Source organism: Schistocerca cancellata, chromosome 8 (genome assembly GCF_023864275.1).
Source record: "Schistocerca cancellata isolate TAMUIC-IGC-003103 chromosome 8, iqSchCanc2.1, whole genome shotgun sequence".
Classification (NCBI taxonomy): Eukaryota; Metazoa; Arthropoda; class Insecta; order Orthoptera; family Acrididae; genus Schistocerca; species Schistocerca cancellata.
The window spans coordinates 207236480-207258822 of NC_064633.1; the positions used below are offsets into that span (position 1 = coordinate 207236480).

General features: G+C 38.6%; 2 protein-coding genes across 7 annotated transcripts in view; one reads left to right on the forward strand and one right to left on the reverse strand.

The window, feature by feature from the left end:
* The window catches only part of LOC126095224 (mediator of RNA polymerase II transcription subunit 25), a 165562-nt gene extending 144020 nt beyond the window's left edge, over positions 1-21542 (reverse strand). For 2 of the 4 annotated variants that reach the window (XM_049909964.1, XM_049909966.1), the window contains exons 1-4: positions 21019-21448; positions 20787-20925; positions 15150-15195; positions 2861-2985 (exon numbers count right to left, since the gene is read on the reverse strand). In XM_049909964.1, coding sequence (XP_049765921.1) covers positions 2861-2985; positions 15150-15195; positions 20787-20911 — 296 coding nt within the window. In that variant the 5' untranslated portion in view covers positions 20912-20925; positions 21019-21448. Of the gene's footprint in view, positions 1-2860; positions 2986-15149; positions 15196-20786; positions 20926-21018; positions 21450-21469 lie in introns of those variants that run through there. The other 2 variants (XM_049909965.1, XM_049909967.1) reach the window with 2 other exon arrangements.
* A 251-nt stretch (positions 21543-21793) lies between these two features.
* Positions 21794-22343, forward strand: part of LOC126094738 (rho GTPase-activating protein Graf-like) — a 573129-nt gene continuing 572579 nt past the window's right edge. For all 3 annotated transcript variants that reach the window (XR_007521868.1, XM_049909287.1, XM_049909288.1), the window contains exon 1: positions 21794-22031. Coding sequence is in view for 2 of the 3 variants with exons in the window: in XM_049909287.1 (XP_049765244.1) it covers positions 21869-22031 (163 nt within the window). In the remaining variant the exon portion in view is untranslated. The remainder of the gene's footprint in view (positions 22032-22343) is intronic.

The window sequence follows — 22343 nt, forward strand, 5'->3', positions numbered from 1 at the left end:
ATCAACAAAGTGTGTTGGCCTCGAATAGGAAAAGACCCTTATGCAAAGCAGTAAAATACTAGTCACATGCACAGCCACTTATGTACTGGGATTTGTACCACTACAGATGGTTTAAGGGTTAATGTAAGCAATAACACATGAGACGCCAGACCACATTAGGTATCTTATACAGGACAACTTGCATTCAACAACAATTAATGATAGCAATCATCATTCACCAAGCCTTTATTCTGGGTTTTATTGGATGTCAGTGTGGTTTAAGTAGCCAGACATTACTACTCCTCCTCCAGTATACCACTGGCAGGTGAAGCATACAGACAACCCACAGGTTACACTAATGTAAGCACTAGTAATAATGAATTTCAGTCATTGGTTGAACTAGATGCTTAAAATAGTCCCTTGGGGGACGCCATTCTATGGTATATTGACCAAAATTCTTACAGTGCAGAAATGTGGTCAGCTGGTTAGATGTAACCAGTTTCCACCACAAGTGTACAATCGTGAAGTTGTTTGATATATTTTACAGTTCCAGCAATATTTCCAAAAAATGTTGTTGATGTACATAGAGGAAAAGCTCTTGAAAGATTTCTCTTCTCTTTTCATCACAACAAAGACATTCTGACAATGTTACAGTCATCAAAGTTTGGTTTTTCTTAAAACCATTCCGGGGGAACTATTTTGTTGAGTTCCCTGAGTTGTGTGGGTGTTGGTGACATTGTACCAACTACTGATAACATTTCGAGATTTGTTTTTGTATTTGTAAGGATCTGTATATATTCCCACAAATGGCTAGAGTCCACACAGTTCAGCTTGCCTGTGCAAGCCCTATACAACAGAGAGGTAGTAGGTTTCCCAGTAAACCCTGCTTTGCCTCAACAGTCATCAATTACATCAGTGTGAGGTCTTCAGGGTTGTCCAGCCTCCAGTCACCCGGCCTCCAGGGCTCAGTAGACAACTGCCTTCAGAGCTCCGAGGCCCCATCATCTCCAGGGTTCTGGTGGCCTGCAGCAGCTTGCACTCAATGGACTACTCCAGTGCACCTGTTTTTTTTTCCCCACTGGCCTCCTCAGCTCAACAGGAGCCCCTATTCCTCATTCCTTATCTGAGACCCCCCTCTTCCTCTTCTGTGCTCTCATGCACATTCTAGCATTGAGAGCTCAACAGACAATTTTTATCTAGCGCTTTGCCCTCTTCCTTTACATCCTCGCACATACGCCATGGCAGTGAGCACTCAATGGACCACATCTCTGGTACTCTGCTCTCTTTCTGCTGTCCTTTTCTCTGCAAGGGATCATTTGGCGTCTTTGAATTCAACTGATTCTGACGGTGCTCCGCCCTTTTCCCGTCTGCATTCCTCCCTGGCTGCTCTACATCAACAATCCTTTTACAACCTGCCATTAATTTTGTTTCTTTTAAAGTCACGCCATTCTCGCGCTTACACTGCCATTGAACTCAGGTCATCTGCGTCATCTGTACGGTGACACCTCTCAACCTTGGGTGCCAGTTCTGCAATCTGAGCAACAGCCCTCAATAGCTCCCCAGACACAATCAGACATCTACTTCGCCCAGGGGAAGCACCACTCTAATGTGGACACCCTTTGACACTACTCTTTTCAGCATGTGGTGGGCACAGCCATCTTGTTACCTGCACGAGACAGGGGGATGCATGATCTTTGGCTATGAGGAAGATGGCTTCACCACTTCTCCACGAGGAACACGGGATGTAATATTGCACCCACAGTCCGATCAGAAAGCAAATGCAGCATGTAAGTGTCTTGTGGGCAGTCTATTCTTAAGGTGTTGACCACTTCCTGCATAGATGTCTGCAAGCCAGCTCGATGATATTGGTTCTGCATATCAAGCCAACACAATAACAACAAATACAACATGGATTGTTATCTCCATGAACTCCGGACACTGCCACTGCAAGTGCTACTCTTGCATCTGTTGGCATGCACTCAATGACAAGAAGTAGTGCTAGCTCGTGTCTGTTTCCCTCCACATGTCACGTGCCTGGAAATAGTATGCACTGTAACTTTCACCTCAAAAGTACTTATGTTAGTGCACAGCCTCCAAAATGTCAGTAACCTTCAGGAGTTACACCGGCCAATTGTGCCGACTGCTCCTCAACTTCTCATTTGGAGTAACTCCCAATCAGTGCTAATGCTGCCAATCCTGGACAGACCTTTACATCCAAGTGGAGCCACAGATACTGATGTGTTATGCCTCACTGTATCTAACCTTAATTACATGCAGAGTTACTTCATATTCAATGCCTGTAACTCCCATCAGAGCTGTACAGTTACCTGACGATGTTATCTCTTCATGTAGCAGTATCCTGAATGAATGTATAATTATTGACAGCCCATTTGATTGCTATTATTTCTGGCATGCACTAGACATGTTGGACACTGCAACATTGCTCAGTACTAGAGGACCGCCTGATGTGTCCTGTTGTAGCTCCTGTGATAGCAAAAGATTCTTTATCATTATATTGATACATCTTATCAGAGTCTCATGCCTGTGACATATAAACCAAACTCCACATAATTGTAAATATTGTTTGTAGGTTTCATTGTAACTGTGTGTTCAAGAGAACCAGCTGTCTTTTGCCCATGACTCTCATTAACTGCACGAGAAACATAACAACTTGTTTTTCTTTTATTATCTTCACGGACACTACTTACACGTCTACCTTCTTTTCTAGAAAAGAATGTATTAAAAGATGCGGAAATGATAAAAAGAGGGTCTTCATCTTGTCTCACCACATATTATTCTTGTACAGTGTTAAAATTTTAAACTTCCCATATAACATACAAAACCATGGAAATAAAGGGTAAACATGGGAGTTTATACTTACTCAAGCTTATCAATAGTGTTAAGAACACGTACAGCACTGGAATATGGCCCATAGCACATACAGCTTGGCCGTGGAAAACAGTCAGCTGCATGATATACCACAAGCCCATACTGTACATTTGTACTCTGTAAATATACGTAAAATAAGCATTAATTTTATGGAAACCAAATCTAGAAAAGAAATAATATGGTAAAAGTACTATATCAATTAGCACACTAAATCTGGTACTGAAATTATGACATATAAGCAATGTTTTAAACACAATCATATCTTACAATAAGCTCTCTCACATTAATTTTGCACCCTTAACTACATAAACATTGTTAATGAGTCTATATTGGTAGCTATCAAAATAACACATCTACTTGTTTCTCAGTTATTTCCCAGTTACTCATGATCTAATTGTCCCATTCATTTATTCTCAGATATAATGTTCACTAACTTCCATCATGAAGGACAGCCTTCAATGACTTTAGTGTGAGTCAGTTTGTACTTTACCAGAACACTACCAATTGCAGATATATCTGAAAAGCCAAAGCTGCACTGATAGACAGAATTTTACATCCCTTAAATAAGTGCTGTAATATATTAAAAACGGAATAGCTAATAAGATACAATTTTAATATAGTTTTGAATATTTTGGTACTTCTATATTCATGCCAGATGCCTGCAGCCAATCCATTAAAGTCTTTTGCACCGAAGTACGAAACTTAATTCTGAATGCTAGAAGGGATGCAGAGTCTACGTGAAAATTACTTTCATTTGGTATTTTTAATGTGAGTTGTACAGCTCACACTAAATTCACTCTTATTATTAATTATAAACACCATTACAGAGTAAGTATAATGGCCAATATGCATAATAATCTCTAGGTTCCTGCATATGTTTTTAACATCTGTTTCTTTACCTGAAAAGACAATATCATATGACAGTACTGTGTGGATGTATACAAAGTATGATTAGATTAAATTAGATTCAGTTTTCATTCCATACACCCAAAAATGAGATGATTCTCATGGGTGTGAAACATTTCAGAAAGTATAACATAAAAAATATAGAACTTTTGAATATAATACCCACTTCTCTGATCATTTGCCATGAGATTGTCAAGATGTGTGAAGACGTTACAGTACAATGTAACTGCCAATAGTTACATAACTAATACACTGTCAGAATAAAATGTAGTTATGCACTTTTAATAAATTTATCACACACAAAATACCTAATCTTGGCTGTTGCGACCAAGTGCTGTCAAAACTGAAATCTAACAGACATTTTTACTTAAACTGGTTTCCTGTATAGATGTTCATCTATAGAGTAGAAGAAATTGGCTACCAAAAAGTCTTTCAAACTCTGTTTAAATTATCCTTTATCTGAAACCACATTTTTAGTGGCTGGTGGCGACTTATTGAAAATGTGTGTTCCTGAATAGTGGACAACTTTTTGGACCAAAGTGATTTTAGGTCTTTATGTAGATTGTTATTATTTCTTATTCTATCCGACATATTTAAGAAATTTTAATTTGTTTGTAACCATATAATATTAGCATTTGAACGGTTAAGAGATACACTGCTTGTTGTGAACCAACTGTAAAGCAGTTCCATTAACCTTCTGGCTGTGTCTGTTATAACTATATTTGGGATCTTTCTCAGTATGCTTGTAGTCAGCAAACATAATAATTGTTGTAGAGTTCTCTGACATAAAACAGTTACAGAGGCGTAGAACAAGTATTGAATCAAGTACTGATTAGCACAAGACACCACATTTGATACTTTTATCTGTGATAACACTTAGTAATGAGACTTTTTGTTTCTTGTTAGTGAAATACAACTTGATCATTGTAATACCATAATATTTTTTTGGCAAGGCCACAGAAAATGCCAACAGATTTAATTCTAGCACAATGGTTCTTCTGTGATCAAATCCTGCTTTCTCTACAGAGCATCATTCACAGGATCCAGTTTCAGTACTTGTTACATAGTTACTGTAAGAAAGGTTGACCAGTGATCTGCTATAAGCGACATTCTCTTGGATCTTTGAATTTTTTGTGCATAGTGCATGGGCTTTGTCTTGTTGATGACATGGCGAACAATTTTACAGTACTGCTTGTAGTGTGCCTTTAATTCTTTTCTTGAGCTAATTGACTACATTAAATAAAGCGCTCTCTCTCTTCTTCACACAAGACAATTTGATCCCAGAAGTTTGCCATCCTTTCTTTCCATCTCCACTGTAATTACCTCCAAGCTGTTGAAAAGGAAAGTTGGATTCATAGTGTTGTAACGATATTTTTTGGTAAGAATTAAAGTTCTCATTCATCATATGCCCTTAGTAAACTTCTTCCCCTTGTTTGTCCAATAAATTCTTCTAAATAGTGACACTGGGTCATCATACCTGTTTCTATGAAACTGTATTTAATTCTTTTCAACTAATCCAAACTGTTGGGGATGAACTACCTATCAAGAGAGCCAGCCAACTGAAGCTTCGGCACTCAGGTCGATATACTGAAAGCAGTGGACCATACAATGAATCATGTGGCCATAGATAATCAGTATTTAGAGATATTTTCTGGAATGCAAAGAGGTCTATTATGCACTCTTTCTAACTGGCTGGGAATTAAAATATGTGACCAAACACTTGAACCATACTGAGATGTACATATGTGGATGAATATGGCAGAGTAGAAATGTCTTTGAGGAATAAACAAAGCAAAGATAGAAGCTAGAACTTTGTCCATGCTGAAATGACTATGACGATTTGTTATGTCATTCACAAGATGAACAGCCACTGTTTCTTTTCAACTGTGTGCCTAAAGTGTTAAATGAATGCCAGAATAATGGTATCATAGACATAAAATGACCATTATTTGTCTGAAGCTCTGTCATGGTTGTTTTACTGGCTCTCCAGCTTACTAAGATCTACACACTTTGCCTCAATGTGAAGACTATTTTTGGGGAATTGCTCTGTTCGTATTATGAACTCTGCAGAATTCAATGGGAAGATTAAATGATTTATACTGAACTGTTCTGATTTTCTAGACAGCTGCAGTGCCATATCATTTTTCACCATTGTTTCTTATCCAGATTCCTTACTTCTTACTAGCAACAATTTCAATAAAGATGATAGTTTTGTTCAGATATGCAGTTTTTAAATTTTTTTTTTAATTTAAACACACTGTATGAAGACAGGAAGTACAGTCAAGGATGGGATGACCTATCTGTTTATGGAGGACTGAAAAGGTGCCAGAGCTGTAAAGGTATGTTGATGACACCCTCATAGTGTGGTTCCAGGGCAAGAATAAATTATGTCAGCTTTTGAAGCATCTAAATTCTGTCCATGAAAATATTCACTTTACTATGGGATTCCAAAAGGAAGGTTGATATCCATTAGGACTTAAATCTTCAAACAAGTATTTGCAGTCACCCTCCTGACCAGAGGTGTAGGGAACACAGTGCATACAAAAATGCAAAAATGGACAGGCTGTGGGATAAGCTAATATAACTAAAACAAATTTTTGAAGCAAATGATACTTACCACAACAGATTTTCAATGCGCAATAGATACAAAATAGTAAGGTTGGATAAAAAGTAGTGGCAACACTGCCATAACATAAAGGATGTACATCCAATAGCACGTGCAGTGTCTGCTGCCGATAGCAGAAGGTCAGTTGAAGTAGTAGCATATACCGTCTGAAAGTGCAGGAGGCCAATTCAGGCCCCCTGACAGTATGTTTCGGAAAAACGAACAACATGCATGGATCAAGACTGAACAGCATGTGGTTGGAGCACACAACCATGTTTTCAGAAAATTGTGTGAGGTGTGTAGTAATGCAGCACTGCCATATTGTATGACGGTAATATAGGTGAAAGTGTTTAAGGATGGCAGGGATGTTATTCAAGATTAGTCCCATTCAGGATGTCCCACCATAGACAACACGACAATTGAGCTCCTTGCCTCCCTGCTGTATGTGGATTGCCGACAGACTGCATCCCATTGTCCTTCATGACAATGTAGAATGCTACACGGCAATCCTTGAGCAGGAACACCTGCATATATGGGAGTGGGAGATAATGGAGCATTCACCTGATATGAGGCCGTGTGGTTACGATCTTCCGCTGAAATGGAAGAAACTCTCTGTGGCATGCGGTACAGCACAAGAGATGACATAATCCACACCACAGGGTGATCCTTGGAAGACAACAACAGAGATAAGACATGTTGATATACGACCCCTTCCATCCGTGCAAGAGAAAGTGATCGGGATGCAGGGTGATCGTGTTAGTGCCAATTTTATCTAACCCATGTAAAGAGAAAGATTTAAATCCATGATTTTCCTGCCATACATATGCAGTTTTCCTAAAAATTAGATCAGGCTTAATTCATAGTGATCTCTCACCTTCCACTGAAAATGGCACATCTTATTGATTCCTCAGGGGTAATTTGATGGTCTGGGAGGTGAGGCATCTACAACATCCCATGCAAGGTTGGACTGTTGTACATCGGGAAAATCATGTGAGCAATGAACATAAGTACACCCAACTGCTAAAGCATGATATATCAACTGTAGCAGACTATTCCAGTAGCAGCTGACATTCTGTTGTCAATAGCGGTAACATTCTGATACCTATTTCATCCTTTCACAATTCATTTGAGAAAGAAGCAGTGACAAGTCATTTATGAATGCCTGGATAGATCTTGGAATCCATCCCTAACTTTGATAAGCTCTCAGTGACACCAAGCCAATGTTAATTCTATTGAAGTCTCTACATATCAACTTGGTTTGAATGCCCAAGCACAAATTATGTTCCTCAGCCATTAGGAAGGACTGCAGAATAAACTTCTTTGCCATCCACAAATACAGAAACAGAAAAAAATCACAACCACCAAAAATAATTAATGTTGAGTAATGAAGTTTCAGGAACACATTTGTCTAGGTAATATAGTTAAATGATAAACATTGCAAGATCACAGTTTAATGTTAACTGCAAGATAAGCCAATGTAAACATTAAATGCTGGGACATTAATAACTGGTGTAACCACCAGAATGTTGAATGCATGCAGGCAAACATGCATGCATTGTATTGTACAAGTGTCAGATGTCAGTTTATGTGATGGGGTTCCACATCTGTTGCACTTGGTTAGTCAATACAAGAATGGTTAAGGCTGTTTGTGGAAGATGCTGGAGTAGTCATCTGATGACGCCCTATATACGCTTGACTGGAAACAGAACTGGTGATTGAGCAGGCAAAGACAACATGTTCACACTTTTGGAGCATGTTGGGTTACAACAGCAGTATGTGGGCAAGCAATATCCTATTGGAAAATGACCACTGAAATGCTGTTCATGAATGGCAACACAACAGGTCAAATCACCAGACTGACATACAATATGGCAGTCAGGGTGTGTGGGATAACCACAAGAGTGCACATGCTGTCATACAAAATCACACCCCAGACCATAACTCCAGGTATAGGTCCACTGTGTCTAACACACAGACTGGTTGGTTGCAGGCCCTCAACTGGCCTCCTCCTAACCAACTCACGGCCATCACCGGCACTCATCAGAAAACACAACAGACATCCACCCTGCCAAAAGGACCTCTCACTTGACTCTACCGGTGTCGCAAGTGGCGGTGGTTTGGGATAAGGGGAATGCATGCTACAGGGCATCAGGTGCAGAGCTGTCTTTGAAGTAACCAATGTGTAACAGTTTGTTGTGTCACTGCCATGCCAACTGCTGCTCTTATTACTGCTGGAGATGCAACACTAGAGCCACACGTTGAAAATGATGGTCTTCCCTCCCAGTAGTGTCACGTGGCTGTCTGGAGCACTGTCTTCTTGTGACTGTACATTCTTGTGACCACCACTGCCAGTAATCATGTACAGTAGCTACATTCCTGACAAGTCTTTCTGCAATGTTGTAGAAGGAACTTTCAGCTTCTCATAGCCCTATTATATGACCTCATTCAAACTCAGTGAGATGCTGATAATGGCGTCTTTGTCGTGTTACAGGCAACGATGACTAACATTAACTCACCACGTCCAATCTCAAATGTAACTAATGCTCATGACTGTTACAGCATGTATGTATAGAAAATCTGATTTACATCCTCATAGTGGCACTACTAGCGTCTCTCTTATGCGAATGGCATGAAACCTTAAGAGACATGATCTTTCAGATGTATAACTTTTGTGTATATTACAGAACTCCTTAATTGCATTGAATTCTTTTTCTGTCAGCATATATCTAAGATTTGAATACTTTCGGCAACATGTACCACACCAAGGAACAATGATGTACAAAATTACAATACTAGAAGAAAAAATGACATCTGTTACACCATATTAATTTTGTCTTTAGCACAAAAAGGTAAGCATAATGCTGCAACCAAAATTTTTGATCATTTACCCAGTGATATAACATGTCTGATAGGCACCAAAGTAAAATTTGGAAATAAACTGAAAAAGTTTCTCTAAAACAGTTCTTCCTATTCCGCAGAAGAATTTCTGTTACTGTAATGTGTAAAAGACAGTGGGTAGGAATTACTAATGCACAACTGTATGTCTTTATTTAAGGGAGAAAAGAAATAAATCACTTGTAAACCATCAGCATGTAGACATAATTACAAAATAATTTGTGATTTGAATATAAAATGACTCATTCTACATCATTAGGATTTGATGTACAAATTATCTCTGGAACATGCAACTCACAAACTAACTAGCATCAGTCAGATAGCTCAAAATGAACTAAGCAGGAAGTTATATAGCCACACTACAATCAAAGAATTTTTTTGTTATTGCTACTCACATTAAACTTAATCGATTAATAATAGATATGCCTCAGTATTGTTAAGAGTTAATAATACTACTCTGTAATGCTATGTGCATGATGTTTGTTTCTATAGTAAAGGAAATGAGGGAGCAGCACACTGGACAATTTCTGATGTTTTGTTCTTGCAATTAGACAGAATCAGACTGTACAACATGGGAAACTCCATCAGATGATCAGTAAGAACTCAGTAAGAGTATGGGCAGGAGTATCATCAGAGATTGCTATTGTGTCAGATCTATCAAGAGCTGCTTCGTCCACAGCAATGGCAGCATACAAAATTTATTACAATTTGATATGTATGTAAACTAATGGGGAATAAACAGCACCAGTGGTCAATGCCATGACACAGTTAACAGGATTATTGTCAATAGATTATGAAATAATTGGACATAAATAATATTAAAATTCTTACTGTATTCACAGACTGATAAGGCATGTATAAACTGAACATCTCACACAGTGTGACATTTTCGGCAACTCTAACCATCACCCAGAAAAAGCTGGCATGATATAAATGATGGCACAAACATTCAATGTTGGCATCAATGACTAGAAGAGAGTAATATTGTCTAAAACGGCTTCTTGCAATTTGTCTACAAGTACAGTTTGGATTTATGAAACGTTCACATGCAACAAAGAATGTGGAAGACTGCCTACCATATACGGCTCTGTTATTGATTGGAACACAGTTTCTTGACATTTTGTTGTTTCTATTGAGAAACACAAAGAGTTAATTATGTGCTAGGAATGTTTGGATTATTTAATTGATGGCTGCATCCTATAGCACAAATAATCTCTGTGTCATGGATGCAGTCTTCAAAGAAGAAAATGTCTAAACTCAGATCGGATTCCACTCAACAACCCAATCCAATGTAGAAAATAACAGGTACTTTGTGTGATGTCGATGCAGGGACTATAGTGCATATTTCCTGATGCACCAATATTGACTCATCTAACTTCTGTATGGTATAGTACTAAATGCTTTGTATCATCATTTTTCCAGGTCAAATTGTAGCTGCATGACAGTCAAAGGCTGTCCAGTACTGAATATTTGTTGAGTGCTTCTATTATTTTGCTAATTAGCTGTACACCTCTTTAAGCAATGTATGAGTAATCTGGCAGTCACAACATAAACAGTAGGACAGCTGAACATATTACAGATTTACAAATGGGGTTCCCCATGGAGCATTATAAAATTCAGTCCTCCTCCTCTTGTGAAAACAACAGACTCAACAATGTGTAGACTGACCACAAAGAGCTACAGCTGACCAATATGGCAATACATTGAGCCATATTTAATTTCACAACTTAACGCAAACATAATATCAGTAAGAATAGAGAGGGAGATATCTCCATGTAGCTAGTACTGTCACTAGAAACAGCTAAACAGAAAAATGATAAGTACATTATATTACTTACTTACAGGTAAACAGCTACTGTACTTCCCATGAGAGATCCTCAGCTGAATAGAAAATTATATGTACATTGCTTACAGATATTTAACTAATGTTGCACACATGGGAGACCGAGATGCGACATCTGTGGCCACCAGAGACATAAGTCATTATGATGTAAACATAATCTACATCATTACATTTCAACCACCGCCAATGACCTGCACTGTGGAGGTCACACACAGAAGATGTTTGTCTTGTGGGGATAATGCAAAGCACACACATAAAAACTAGAGAAGAAAGTAAATAGGGCCTAACATGAGTTGTCAGACCAGTGTCCTTTCCTTGACCATCAGTCATTCAATTGGTATTCTTATTACATCAGGTAAGTTATTCATTCTTCCTTTCACATTGAATGAATCAATGAAGCTGGCAAATTAATGTAAGGTGTGTGCGATAAAGTGGTTGCCTACCAGAATAGTTTATTAAGCCAATTTTACAATGTACTAGCACCATGATAGGTATAAAAACGATTTGTGTGTTTTAAATGTGGCATATTGCAGTAAAGATATGCACCATCTTCATCATTAGAAGATAACTGAAAATGACTGCTGCTGGCACTAATGCATGCATGCCTCTTACATAATGATGGTCTCACTTACCATAGATTCAGTGGTGTTATCTGTGCATGATATTCATGCACAAGTGCCAGGGACCAATGACCTCAGTAGTTTGGTCCCATTGGACTGTACCTACCACAACTGACATGTAGATCAGAATTAAAGAGAGGAATGAATCCCAGTAAGGTAAAGGGTAAGATAGTGCCTTTGTTTATTGAAACAACCGCTACACTCTTTTGTCAGTTCATGTTTTGCTGTCACTAACTGTTCACAGATTCCTAACATGAAATGCCACATTTGACCACTGCAGTGCTGAGAAATGGTGCAGGTTGCCTTCTCTACAGAGTTTTCACAGCATTCATTGGTGACATTATATAGAACAGGCACTTCAAATTATGTGTTCAGAAAAACAAAAATTAAAATTTTGATTTTTAAGGAAAATGATAGTACTAGTGATGGTCTCCACACTAGCTTCACTGTCGATTCCTCCATTTGTGCTTGCAAGTCTGACCCCCACATAAGACAATCCAGAGTGTCACTATGATCTGCGTAATGTTCTCTCATGATAACAAAGATGGTGCAAATGTTTCTACATCTACACCTGTAGTCTGCAAGCCACCTTATGGTGTGTAGTGTACTTCCAGTATCACTGTCTTTATCCCCTTCCCCTGTTAAGTTTTTGAATGATAGTTGAGAAGTTGATGGTTGATCAAGCTCTGATGAATACTAATTACTCTGATTTTATGAACATGGTCTTTTCCTACGACATATGTGGAGAAAAGTGAAATGTTGGCTAACTCACATGTAGGATCTGCCACTGGAGTGCGTTGAGCATTGTTGTTGTTGTTGTTGTTGTTGTGGTCTTCAGTCCTGAGACTGGTTTGATGCAGCTCTCCATGCTACTCTATCCTGTACAAGCTTCTTCATCTCCCAGTAACTACTGCAGCCTACATCCTTCTGAATCTGCTTAGTGTATTCCTCTCTTGGTCTCCCTCTACAATTTTTACCCTCCACACTGCCCTCCAATACTAAATTTGTGATCCCTCGATGTCTCAGATCATGTCTTACCAACCGATCCCTTCTTCTAGTCAAGTTGTGCCACAAGCTCCTCTTCTCTCCAATTCTATTCAATACCTCCTCATTAGTTATGTGATGTACCCATCTAATCTTCTGCATTCTCCTGTAGCACCACATTTCGAAAGCTTCTATTCTCTTCTTGTCTAAACTATTTATCATCCATGTTTCACTTCCATACATGGCTACACTCAATAAAAATACTTTCAGAAACGACTTCCTGACATTTAAATCTATATTCGATGCTAACAAATTTTTCTTCTTCAGAAACGCTTTCCCTGCCATTGCCAGTCTACATTTTATATCCTCTCTACTTCGACCATCATCAGTAATTTTGCTCCCCAAATAGCAAAACTCCTTTACTACTTTAAGTGTCTCATTTCCTAATCTAATTCCCTCAGCATCACCCGACTTAATTTGACTACATTCCATTATCCTCGTTTTGCTTTTGTTGATGTTCATCTTATACCCTCCTTTCAAGACACTGTCCATTCCGTTCAACTGCTCTTCCAAGTCCTTTGCTGTCTCTGACAGAATCACAATGTCATCGGCGAACCTCAAAGTTTTTATTTCTTCTCCATGGATTTTAATACCTACTCCGAACGTTTCTTTCGCTCCCTGTATTTTACCCCTGCCACCTTCAGAATTTGAAAGAGAGTAGCATTACTACAACAATATAAACAATCTCATGATGAAATGTGCCACTTATCACTGTTTGATTCTCTCTCTCTCTCTTCCATTAATCCAACTTAGTACGGCTTTAGAACTGATGAAAAGTACTCATGAATCACTCAAACAACTAATTTAAGCAACTTCTTTCAGGATGAGCAACATTCCCTTAAGATTCTCCCAAATAATCTCAGTCTGGCAGCTGAGTTTCCAACTTGTTTCATGTGATCATTCCACTTTAGCTTACTGGATGGCTACTTCTAGATATATCACAGATCTGCTAAAAAATTAAAGACAAAAATGTTGATTTCCGTATTTTCGATTTTGTTCATAAGCCCCTGGTCACTATCTAGATGAAAACATTTCAAACATCTGTAATCAGTCAAAGGTTACTTGAGGTGAAAAATTTACACTCCTCATCATATATGATAATCTAGAAGTAATGCCCAATTGATTTATGGAAAATATATGAATGAAGAATAAAATGTTCTCAGGCTTCCAACCATGTCAAGTGGTTGAAATGCCATGAGCTTTCGACCAAGTACTCCTTGGTTATATCAAGTGGTATGACTGCCAGTGGACTGCTGGTACACCCTTGTGTACACTGGCTGTCAACTGTGATGTAACTGCCTCTTATGGCATTGCCATATACAGCTATACTTTGATTCAGCATTTCATATGCCTTCTTCAACCTTGTGATCACTGAATTCTGCGCCATGCTGAGTTACAGGCTGCCATCTCTGTGAACGGTGTTTTCAGTAATTTTTATTTTGATGGTGTCTTTAATTACACCGTCCCAGAAACTCATAGGGCACGCCATAACAGAGGTTTCATCAATTTGTATCCATTTTCTATAGCATACCTTGCTAATGCAAATTTTTGGGGTTAGTACAGGCACTGCCACATATGGGCATAAATTGACTCAACATTTTATGTGCCCACTTCAAACTTGCAGTAACTGGATTTCATGCTACACTAAGCTGCAGGCCATCATCTCTATTAAGGCTGTTATTGATGATTCTTATTTTGAGGACTTCTTTTATTATACAGTTCTAGAAGCTGTCACTGTGAGGCACACCAGAGATCATCAAATTTTATCCACTGACCATTGTCTACAGCACGCTCAACTAAAACGAATTATTTAATTTAGCATAGACAATAAAACACAGGCAGAAGCACGAGAGATTTTATCGCCTGCACTATCCTGAAAAATTTGCATTAGCAGGGCATGCTCTAGAAAATGGCCACCGGATAAAAACTGATGAAACCTCTGTCATGGCTTGTTCTAATGGTTTCTGGGACAGTTTAGTTAAATAAGCCAGCAAAATAAAAATGATTGAAAACACCCTTAAGAGAGATGACAGCCTGCAACCCAGCATGACACAGGATCCAGTGATCACAAGGTTGATGAGGGCGCATCAAATGCTAAATCAAAGTACAGCCATATATGGAAATGCCTTGAGCTGCAGTGACATTACAGTTGGCAGCTAGTGTCTACAAATCTGTACCAGCAGCCCACTGTTAGACATACCACTACCACTTGATAGTGGCCAAGAAGTGCTTGATTACCAGCTTGTGGCATTTTAATCACTTGATGTGGCTCAGATTCTGTGAATATTTTATTCAATAGACGAGAGACTCTGTATTCTTATGTATGAAAGCAGAAAAAGGAAAACCAGATAAATGAATTATAATTTACCTCAGCTATGTACTCTCTTTCTTCAACAGGGCAGTGACTGAAATATCTGAAATGAAAAGAAAGTTTTATTTTCAATCTTTATTGTTACAAACTTCACTGAGGAAGAAAATGTATCTCTCTCTCTCTCTCTCTCTCTCTCTCTCTCTCTGTGTGTGTGTGTGTGTGTGTGTGTGTGTGTGTGTGTGAAGGTGCGCATGCACAAGTGGGGGTTAGCAAAGATTTCAATTTTGTTTATGTACCTGTCAACAACTCAACTACTCACTGACTAGTTACCTTTATTCTGCCTGTTATTTATCAATAGAAACTGTGCTATGCAACCAAACAACATATGCAAGCAAATTCTTAATAGAATCACAAGCCAACTCTTCAGCTACTTGTATATCAGCAATGCTAGTGAGTTTGTTGAATTAGTGCCAGTCTTCTAACCTAACGATATCAAGAAATGCAGCAGAGTCCTCTTAGGAGTCTAGCTCAGCCTGTGAACTATGTAAGAGGGTAGACTGTTGCTTTTCTAAAAGAATTACTCCAGCATTTGACAGAATTGGTTTATGGAAATCACACAAAAGTTAAATACGGACTGGTGGTTATGGATTTGAATCATTATGGCCATTAAAACCCCATTTTATGATGTATAGTATCACTTTTTGTGCTTCCAAAGCCTTTTTTTAATTGATTCTGTAACTGCGGATGATTCTGGCTATCTATCTAAACAAACCTTTGATGAATAGCATAATTCTTCCTCAGAGCCTATCTCTTTTAAAAAATTGTTTGCCTTGTTGAATCCTAATGTGATGCAGTATCACAAAGACACAGTCATCCCTCCAGGAGGGATACGTTGGAGCACATTCCTAGACTCCTTGCTTAAAACATCTACAGCTAAATACACATGTAAAGTAAGGTAAAGTTACACATTCTGGCACTGATGGGACAATCAGGATTGACCAATTGCCATGTCATCCACTGCCAGCTGTGTCATTGTATACAGTATGGAGGGGCATGTGGTCAGCACACACCTCTCCCAGTCATTGTCAGTTTCATGACCTTGAGACCACTAACAATCAGTCAAGTATCTCCTCAACTGGCCTCGTGAGGTTGGTTTGGTTTGGTTGTTTGGGGAAGGAGACCAGACAGCGTGGTCATCGGTCTCATCGAATTAGGAAAGGATGGGGAAGGAAGTCGGCTGTGCCCTTTCAGAGGAACCATCCCGGGATTTGCCTGGAGTGATTTAGGGAAATCACGGAAAACCTAAATAAGGATGGCCGGACGTGGGATTGAACCGTCATCCTCCCAAATGCGAGTCCAGTGTCTAACCACTGCGGCACCTCACTCGGTCTCGTGAGGTTGATTGCACCCTGTACCAGTCCTCCCATCTAGAAAAAAATACCTTGCACCACCGGGAACTGAATCCAGCTCCTGCCCGCATGGCATTCAACCGCACTGGCCACTCAGCTACAGTTGAGGACTAAATATACATGACTACATTGCAATTCACACTTACATTCTCCACAAAGGGTTCATAGAGCCATTTCCAGACTGTTTTTTGATTATACATGTCTCAAATAGTATGTGGGAAAAATGAACTCCTAAATCTTTTCATGCAAGTTCTGATTCCTTTTATTTTATAAAGATGGTCATTTCTCCCTATGACCTTTCTGTAAGGAAATAACGAATCCAGTCACACAACTGAGACAATACTTCATAGGCATTTATTTATAAGCTACCTGTGACAAACAGACTTCTGAAAATGTAGAAATATGGAACCAATTTGAGATCCCCCATCAAAAGCACTGATTATTTTACATGAATAAAAAGTCACTTGAGTTTCTCAAGAATGATATTTTCTGAAATTGAACTGGTTATGTGACTACAGGTCATATTCTTTGAGGTACTTCATAATTGTCCAACACAATATATGAGGATTGAGTGAAAAGTAACACTTCCACCTTCATTAATTGGGTTTGGATGGGAATATTTTAATAAATCAGACGCAGAAATAATCCTTAGAATGTGATCTTTAGTTACCAATATTCACTTTTCCACAAAATCACCAGCCAATTGAATACATTTCTGCCAACGATGAACAAGTTTTCAGAAGCCGTCACAGAAGTCGACACTCTTGTTTCCACAGCCACAGTCTCACGGTTTTCTCAGCGTCTTCATCAGAAGCATAATGATGTCACCGCATATCATCTTTCATTATTGGGAACAGATACAAGTCAGACAGTGCTAAATCTGGTTTGTATAGAGGATGCCGTGCGGTGGTGAGATTCAGTCTCTGAAGTTCTGCTGTGGTGGCACGTGAAGTGTGTGGTTTGGCATTGTCATGCTGCAGGAAAACATTTGCCTTTTCCTTTCAGACACCTGTTAGCCGTCATTTCCAAGTTTGCAGCATTGTGATGTAACATTCTGAATTTATTATTGTTCCACGATCAAGGAAATCAACATGGATAACACCATCTGCGTCCCAGAACACTGTAGCCCTGATTTTTCCAGCTGAGGGCTGCATGTTAAATTTCTTTTTCTGGGGCAAGTCCGTGTGTCAATATTAGATAGACTGACGTTTCATCTCCGGGTCATAATGGTGTATCCATGTTTCGTCTCCTTTCACACCTGAATGAGAAAGGCGTCACCTTCATTCTCATAAGGCGAGTGGAGTTCAAGTCTGTGCACTTTCATTTCAGAACTCAGCATCCAGGGAACCCATCGTGCACAGATCTTCCGATATCCAAGCAAAGCAATAATGTGACCCAAACGTTTTTGTGAAATATCGATTGTGCTTGCAATTTCTCTCTGAGTGATAGGACGATCATCCTGAATCAATCTGTCAACATTTTGCTTGTAAAAACTCAGTGGTTGCTGTCACAGGACGTCCAACTCTTTGTTTGCAACACAGGTCAGATGTTCCTGCCTCAACATCTTTAAGCATATACACCAACGACGCACAGTACTCACATCAACAAATGCTGTCAAGAATTCAATGACTGCATGTTTCTTGGAATTTTTTTGTTTTGTCACATATTAAAAATTTTGGTAATAAAATTATTGTGTGTTACTTTCCGATCTTCTCTCATTCATACACTGTAAGCCACCACATGGTATGGCAGGTGGTCCTTGTACCACTACTAGTCATTCCCTTTACAGATCCACAAATGGAGCGAGGCAATAATGACTGTCTATACACCCCTGTATGAGCCGTAATTTCTCTTACAATGACTTTGCAGTCCTTACACGAAATGTGTTTGGTGATCACAGAATCATTCAGTAGTCCAGCAGGAAATGTGGGTTCTCAAAGAGAACATTGTCTTCATTCCAGGGATCCAGAGTTCATAAATCATCTCTGTGATACTTGTGTGTTGATTGAATCTACTGGTAACAATTTAGCAGCCCGGCTCTGAATTGCTTTGATATCATCCTGTAATCTGACCTGGTGGGGATACCAAACACTCGAGCTGTACTCAAAGAGTGGATTTCACCAGTGTTCTACATGTGGTCTCCTTTGCAGATGAAACACAATTTCCTAAAATTCTCCCAGTAAACCAAAGTCGGCCATTCGTCTTCCCTACTACCATCCTTATGTGCTTGTTCCATTTCGTACACTTTGCAATGTTACTTCTAGACAATCAATTGATACAACTGTATCAAGTAGCACATCAATAACATGGTATTTGAGCATAACAAGACTGTTTTTCCTAATCATCTGCATTAACTTACATTTTTCTACAATCAGAGCAAGGTGCCATTCATCACAACAAATAGAAAATCTGCCAAAGTCATCCTGTATTCTTCTACAGTCACCCAAGGCCAACACTTATTAAAGCATCATCAGTTATAGTTGCACACACTATCCATAAGATCATTTATGCATACAGAGAAGAAGTGTTGTTCCATTGAACTTTATTGGGGTGCTCCTAATGATTCTCTTGTCTCTGATGACAACTTTCTGTCAAGGAAGACATATTGGGCTCTATTACTTACGAAAACTTCAAGATACTCACATATCTAGGAAACTACTTTAAATGCTTTACCTTTGTTAACAGCCTACCATTGGGCAACAAGTCATATGTTTTTTGGAAATCTAAGAATAGGAAACCTACATGTTGCTCTTCAAATATCATCCAATAAAACAGCAAGCTGAGTTTCACACAAGCAATGCTTTCTAAATCCATGTTAATTTGTAGACAGAAAGAAATCATATTGAAACATAGAATATGTTCAAGAATTCTACAGCAGACCGATGTTAAGAGGATATACTGGTCTGTAACTTTTTTTTTTTTTTTTTTTTTTTTTAGCTGTACTTTTTTTTCCATTCCTTGGGACTTTGAGCTGGCCAAGAGATCATGTACAGACAAACAGTCTACACATAGAGATTTGCATCTAATTGTTCTTGTTACTTTGTAGGTAGACTTTAGTGGTATAGTTGGCATCTATCTCCACACATCTGCCAGTTCTGTGAAGCTATCCCTTGAGTGAAACACACTTGTGAGCATTTGCGGTGTTCTCCTTTGATTTTGTAAAATATCCTCCATTAGTTATATTTGCTCTGCCTTCCTCACACTTAAGTAATAATCCACAACCCAGCGCATAAGTATTTTCTAAGCAGTCTACTTCTGTGGATTGCGTTTTCCCTCAGCCCACCCATGGAGCAAAGTCTGCCAACTTCTTTACTTATGAATGGGTTTCGACGATTATTTCTATTATGTTTCCACCAATTATAACACAGGTACAGTATTTTAATGAGTTGATTGATTGAAACTGTAACTTACTGATATTGTAGTCACATGCTACTACTTTTTGGCACTTGATGAAGTGCACAATTTTACACAGCCAATCTTTGCATCACTTTGAAAATTCATCAAGATCTGACGCTATTTGTGTAGGTTTTCAGACAGTGCTGCAACACTGAAAACAGTACCATCTGCAAAACGCCTGCAGGATGCATATTTCTCGGGAAAATTAGCTGCCTATGACGAACAGGGAAAATAACATTTGAAGCCATCTGCTTGAGTAATAAAGTGTAATTACAATTTCTCAACTGTCTGCCAGGTCATTAACAAATAACATGATCAGCAAGTCTTCTAACACATTTCATACGAAATTATTTCTACATCTATCAGTGGCTCTCTATTGAGAATAAATGCTGCATCCTTCCTACCACACAAAGTATAATTTAGTCACACACTGCATTTGATACCCAACATGCCTGTATTTTTATCATTAGCCTTTAGTTTGATGCCGAGGCAATGCCTTTCGGAAGTCAAGAAATGATGCATCAACCTGATTGCCTTAATTCAAGGCCTCGAGTATGTCATTTGAGAAAAGAATGAGTTGCAGTTTGCATGACCCATGTTTCCACAATCGATAGCATGAAAGAGGGTGACAATCTACAACAGGTGGATATCAATAACATACACAAATACGTGTGTGTGTGTGTGTGTGTGTGTGTGTGTGTGTGTGTGTGTGTGAAAAATACAGTTCAAAAGCACTGTATCAGTCCTTTATTGAATAATAACTAACGTAAAGTATTTCTCACTCAATGATATTCGTAAACATTCATAATAAACTATTCAGAGTTTTATTCGCAGCTATGATTGATAAAAATGCAATTAAAAAAGAAAACCATAAAAAACCTTTACTCACTCTAGGGTTGGTATAACATAATTTGATTTCAGGTCGTTTAAGTAAGCTCCATTAATTGCTGTGCCTTCAATAACAAAGACTATATCGGCCTGGATTACATGATCTTGTCCACCAACGACCATCATCAAGCAGCCTTATTCTGGAACACGAAATCAGGAATTACTTAAAGGAAACAAAATCTTTGTGGAGAGGAGATAACAAATCCGGTAATTTTCTTATTTTAATTATGCACCGTCCTTGATGATAATGTTAAACACATAATCTATTTGCGCGGAACGTAGGGAGCATTCCACCAGTTGAGCAGGATGCATATTTCTTGGGAAAAGAAGCTGCCTATGACGAACAGGGAAAATAACACTTGAAGCCGTCTACTTCAAGTAATAAAGTGTAATTACAATTTCTCAATTGTATATTGGAGTGCAGCTCTGGATCTAAACATCTGCTCAAACGGTATAAATAGTCTTCTGGTCACAAAATACAAACAAACCACGTTCAGTCGCACACAATAAATAACTGGTATCAGTTTGTCATCCAGGGATAGTTAACTAGCCAGGGTAAACAAATTTGACTTTCCACCCTCAAATTTTGTAAATTTTAAAATAATGTGAAGCGATCCTGAAATTATCAGTCATGAATCCAATAAATATAACAACAACAACAACAACAAAAGCGTAATTAGTTACTTGTCACACAGGCACCACAGACACAGCAAAACAAACACGGTACAACTACTTGCGGCAAAGATGTATAGCCATATGTGCCAAAGTGTGTCATCCAAAGAGGTTTCACCTAATTTCCAGTGACAAAAATTATTTGGTTTTAAATATTTTCAGAAATCATTATATACTTGGATTATGTATTTAGTGATTTTATTTTCACTTGGATGACTATGTTAAACTTTTAAGCAGTATGAAATGTTGCTACATGTAATTGGTTGGCATCACTGCTCCATGGAATATCTTCTTTCGCTCGCTGATTAACAGTTCGTATTTGGCGTTTGTGTCGAGTGGATGTGTGGTTACGTACGCGTGTGTTGTACGTGAAATATATACGAAGTAAATGGTGTTACATAGATTTGTTTTATGATGGGGGTGGGACTACAGCCGCTTGAATTTACAGAATGTTTGACTGATAGCCCTACGTTCAGGGAGAAACTTCACACACATGAGAAGGAGCTGGAACGGACAAGTCAACAAATAAAAGGACTGATAAAAGAAGTAAAGGATTTACTAAATGCCGCAAAAAGTAAGTTTTGTACAGAGTCATACTAGACTTTATGCTGTTTGTACTGACTCGTAGACTTCATACGTTAAATATAATTAATCACTGATCTTGCAGTCTTAACAGGTGTTTGTTCATACGGATTGTTATGTACGCTTGTCAGTGCAACCATATGTCCAGTGTTTCAAGTATAGGCAAGATTCATATAGCTCAATATTTTATATTTGGTATATGAATTATGCAATGTTCGTGCATCGCATTTATATCTTCTCACGATATTATATTCTAGCGTTATGACATGAGCGTGCATGTTTTTCAACTGCTGCAGAAAGAAAA